The sequence below is a fragment of the Frankliniella occidentalis genome, unplaced genomic scaffold, assembly GCF_000697945.3.
Source record: "Frankliniella occidentalis isolate FOCC.00 unplaced genomic scaffold, Focc_3.1 Scaffold44, whole genome shotgun sequence".
Lineage (NCBI taxonomy): Eukaryota > Metazoa > Arthropoda > Insecta > Thysanoptera > Thripidae > Frankliniella > Frankliniella occidentalis.
Window position 1 is genome coordinate 1238705 of NW_026267174.1, and position 3650 is coordinate 1242354.

Genomic DNA, 3650 nt, shown 5'->3' on the forward strand with positions numbered 1-3650 from the left:
ACGAGTCCCTTAGCATGACTGACGTCCTCCTCCAAGGCCGAGGCCGAGCGCAGCCGTGCGTGCCCCTTTCGCCCCCACTCGCGGTCCCGGTCCGGTCCACCGGCCGCGCGGGGCCACCGGCCGTCCGCAGGGGAAGAAGATCCCGAGGCTGCCGTGGAGCAACCCCCGCCCTGCCCCCGCCCCGCGCAGCCCCGCTTCCGGCCGGCCGCCCGCTCGTGTTCGAACTGCCCGCGCCGCGCAACACCCACGCCGCGCCGTCGGGGTCGGACCTGGCCGACTATGGGATGGAGGACGCCGATGTTTCCACAAATTCCTTTGCAGCAGCAGCAGTCGTCGCCGGGAAATGGGAGTCGTGCGCTCGGCAACGTCGAACGGGGACGCAACCCCCCTCGTTCTTTCTTTATCACCCGCGTGCGCGCGTACTCGTTTTAATCCTTCAAACTACTTCATTCTACCGCCGCGCAAACCGACAGAGAATAGAGAGAGTTTTCCTAAAATGCTTTTTTTTATAGGGGGAGGGGGGGGGGTTATTATTGCAGCTGTAGCACCTATGTAGTCGCCGCTCTCTGTGTCTACAAAACCTGATTCATGACTCGGTGCAGCGTACGGTGAAACTGCTCGCGCTCTGTCGCTACCATACTTTTGCTGCCCGCACAGCGCCGTGATCCCGCCCCGCCCCGCCCCGCCCCACGGCGCTGGATTAGGCGCCCTTAGCCGCCGCGCAGCAGAGCGATCGTGTCGCATTGCGCAAAGAGCTCTCCTCTTGACGCTATGCGGCTCAACAACTGGGCGGCGAGCACGAGCGGGTGCAGCCGGCCCGGCCGCGTTTGTTCCACATAACGCCTTTCCAATCACTTGCAGCTGCCGCCGCCGCCGTTGCTGCCGCAGCTCGGGCCGCGAAACTTCGAACCCCCCGCGCGCGCCAAACAAGCGCAATGACTGGGAGGGATACAACTCACTCAATCCGACAACGAGGGTGTATGAGAAATGGCGGCATTGTCTCCCTGACCTTGGCGGGGCTCAGCAGGCGGCCGCGGCGCTTGAGTTACGGCCGCCGCGGGCACCCCGATGCAGCGATACCTTTTTATCACACTTTGATTTACGCCCTCCTCTAAAAGGGGGACGCTGGTGGGGTACACCGAGTAGGCGAGGGGGTGCAGCAGGGGCGGGAGAGGGGGTAGCATTGCAGCTAAGTCTGGTGGAACGCAACGCCTAGAGTTGGAAATTTCCTAAATTTTCCGGAAAATCTACAATATTTCTTGAAAATTTCCGGAAAATAACGAAAAACTTCTAAAGTCTCGGAAATTTTCCGCGGCCACCCCTTAGCCCTGGGGCCTGGGGGTCTGGACCTGGACGAACGGCTCACGACTTCCCCCGGCCGTGGGCAGCGCCGACAACCCCACCCGTTGCAAAACGAACCGCGGAGAGATACAGTTGTAGTTGTGCGCGCGCACACAGCACGGCAGCGCAGAGCGCGGCGCCTTATCGGCGAGGGTCACGGGGTGGAGAAGTGCAGGGGAGGGGGGAAGGAGGTGCTGGACCAGCTGGACCAGAGCGAGAGCGACCAGCGCGTGTGCAAGAGTTGGCAACGACTCTTTTTGTAGTCCTGCCAGGACAGGTAGCCGCCCCCGGCCCGGCCCAGGGCGTGTGAGCGGCGGCCCGCCTCAGCTGAAGGGGAGCCTAATGTGTGTGTGTATTTGTTTGTGTCCGATAGGTGCTGGTAGCGGTGCTGGCGGCGGTGGCGCTCGCCGAGGACACCAAGCAGGCCGAGAAGAAGCAGGAGAAGAGGGGGCTGGTCGACATCGGCTACGGCTATGGCGGCGATCACGGGCTCAGCAGCCACAGCTACAGCAGCCTCGACCTGGGCGGCTACGGCGGCTACGGGCACGACCACGGCGCACACTCCCATTCTGAGAGCGTCAAGACCATCACCCTGACCAAGGAGCACCACGTGCCGTACCCCGTGCACCACGTCAAGCACATCCCCTACCCGGTCAAGGTGCCCGTCGACCGTCCCTACCCGGTGCACGTCGACAAGCCCTACCCCGTTCACGTCATCAAGAAGGTCCCCGTGCCGGTGCACGTCAAGGTCCCCCAGCCCTACCCGGTGCACGTCGAGAAGAAGGTCCCCTACCCCGTCAAGGTCCCCTACGATGTTCCCCGTGCCGTTCCCGTTGAGAAGCCCTACCCCGTGTACGTCACCAAGGAGGTGCCCGTTCCCGTCGAGAAGATCGTCCACGTCCCTGTCCACGTCCCCGTCGAGAGGCCCATCCCCGTGCACATTCCCGTCGAGAGGCCCGTCCCCTACCCCGTAGAGAAGCTCGTCCACGTGCCCGTGAAGGTGCCCGTCGACCGCCCCTACCCCGTCCACGTGCCCCAGCCCTACCCCGTGCACGTCGAGAAGGCTGTCCCCTACCCCGTCGAGAAGGCCGTGCCCTACCCGGTCCAGGTGCCCTACAAGGTGGCCGTGCCCCAGCCCTACCCTGTCAAGGTCGTCAAGGAAGTCCCGGTGCCCGTGCACATCGAGAAGCACCACGGCCACGGACACTACGACTACTAAGCAAGACTGTGATCACCCCTTCGCCATCACCATGTGATCGCCATCATCCTGTCATCGCCATCACCACCTCCACGCACCTCAACGACGTGAAACTCCCCTCTTTCACCGTGATAGCAAAGTAGGGAGTTTCGTTCCTTTCATCCACACCATCACGCACTTACTAAGAGTTACCATTCACTTCATCTTGTCTCTCTCTATCTCTCTCCTTCTCTTTTGTAATATTTTTCTTCAAGGGCAGCGCCACGCCACGCCATGCGAGGGCGCGGCGTAGTGCCGCACTGTACGTATTTAAGGACGAGAACGGGTGTAAATAAAATAAAAACAAACAAGTGAGACGACGCCAAACCAAAAAGAGTTGCCTGAATTTCCCATGCCTTTTGCCACCGGCTCCCTTTCAGCTCACACACAGCAGCTCGCAACTTTTGCACCGTGTTTTACACGTCGGAGAACACAAAACAACAAAAACATTGCAAGAGCCCCAAAAAGGAAAAATGGCGGCCCAATGCCTCCGTTTAATTGTTCCCACCGTAAGAATAACACGTGCTCACCGGGCACAACACACACACACACACACACCGGGTTCTCACAAAACCGTAGTTGAGCAAGCTGCTCACGCCCCGCCACCACGCGCCACCGGAGGCGCCGATGGATGTGGAAAAGGCAAAAAGCCTGGCCGCTGCTGCCTCTCCCAGCCACAAGGCATTCACCGGCCGGACAGACCTGGTGGTGTTTTTCGCTATATTTTTTTTTCTGCACTGCAAACGTCCTCCGCGCCCGGTCGCGGTGGCGGCGCGGCGGCCTGAGCGAACAGGCGGCGGTGGCGGCGCAGGGGATCGGTGAGAGGGACAATAATCCCCCTCCCCTCGTCTGGAGATGCTCGCTGTTTCACAATGGGCAGAGCGGAGCAGCAGAGCAGGGCGGAGCGAGAGGCCAGTGGCCGGTGGCGATGCAGCGATCCGCGAGGCACGCCGCGCTGCGCCGCGCTGGTCCCGCCGCGCACCGCCGAGCCGCGCCACCACGATGCCGTTATTATTTTGGCATTGCAGCATGACCTTGTCAGCCTGCTGGACGGGGCGGACGTGGCGGGGCG

At 61.8% G+C, this 3650-nt stretch overlaps 2 protein-coding genes across 2 annotated transcripts in view; one reads left to right on the forward strand and one right to left on the reverse strand.

Moving 5' to 3' along the window:
* LOC127749309 (uncharacterized) overlaps positions 1–2912 on the forward strand; it is an 18788-nt gene extending 15876 nt beyond the window's left edge. The window contains exon 2 of the mRNA XM_052266976.1: positions 1715–2912. Coding sequence (XP_052122936.1) covers positions 1715–2560 — 846 coding nt within the window. The 3' untranslated portion in view covers positions 2561–2912. The remainder of the gene's footprint in view (positions 1–1714) is intronic.
* Positions 1–3650, reverse strand: part of LOC113212059 (angiotensin-converting enzyme-like) — a 98098-nt gene that overhangs the window by 80708 nt on the left and 13740 nt on the right. The window lies entirely within an intron of this gene.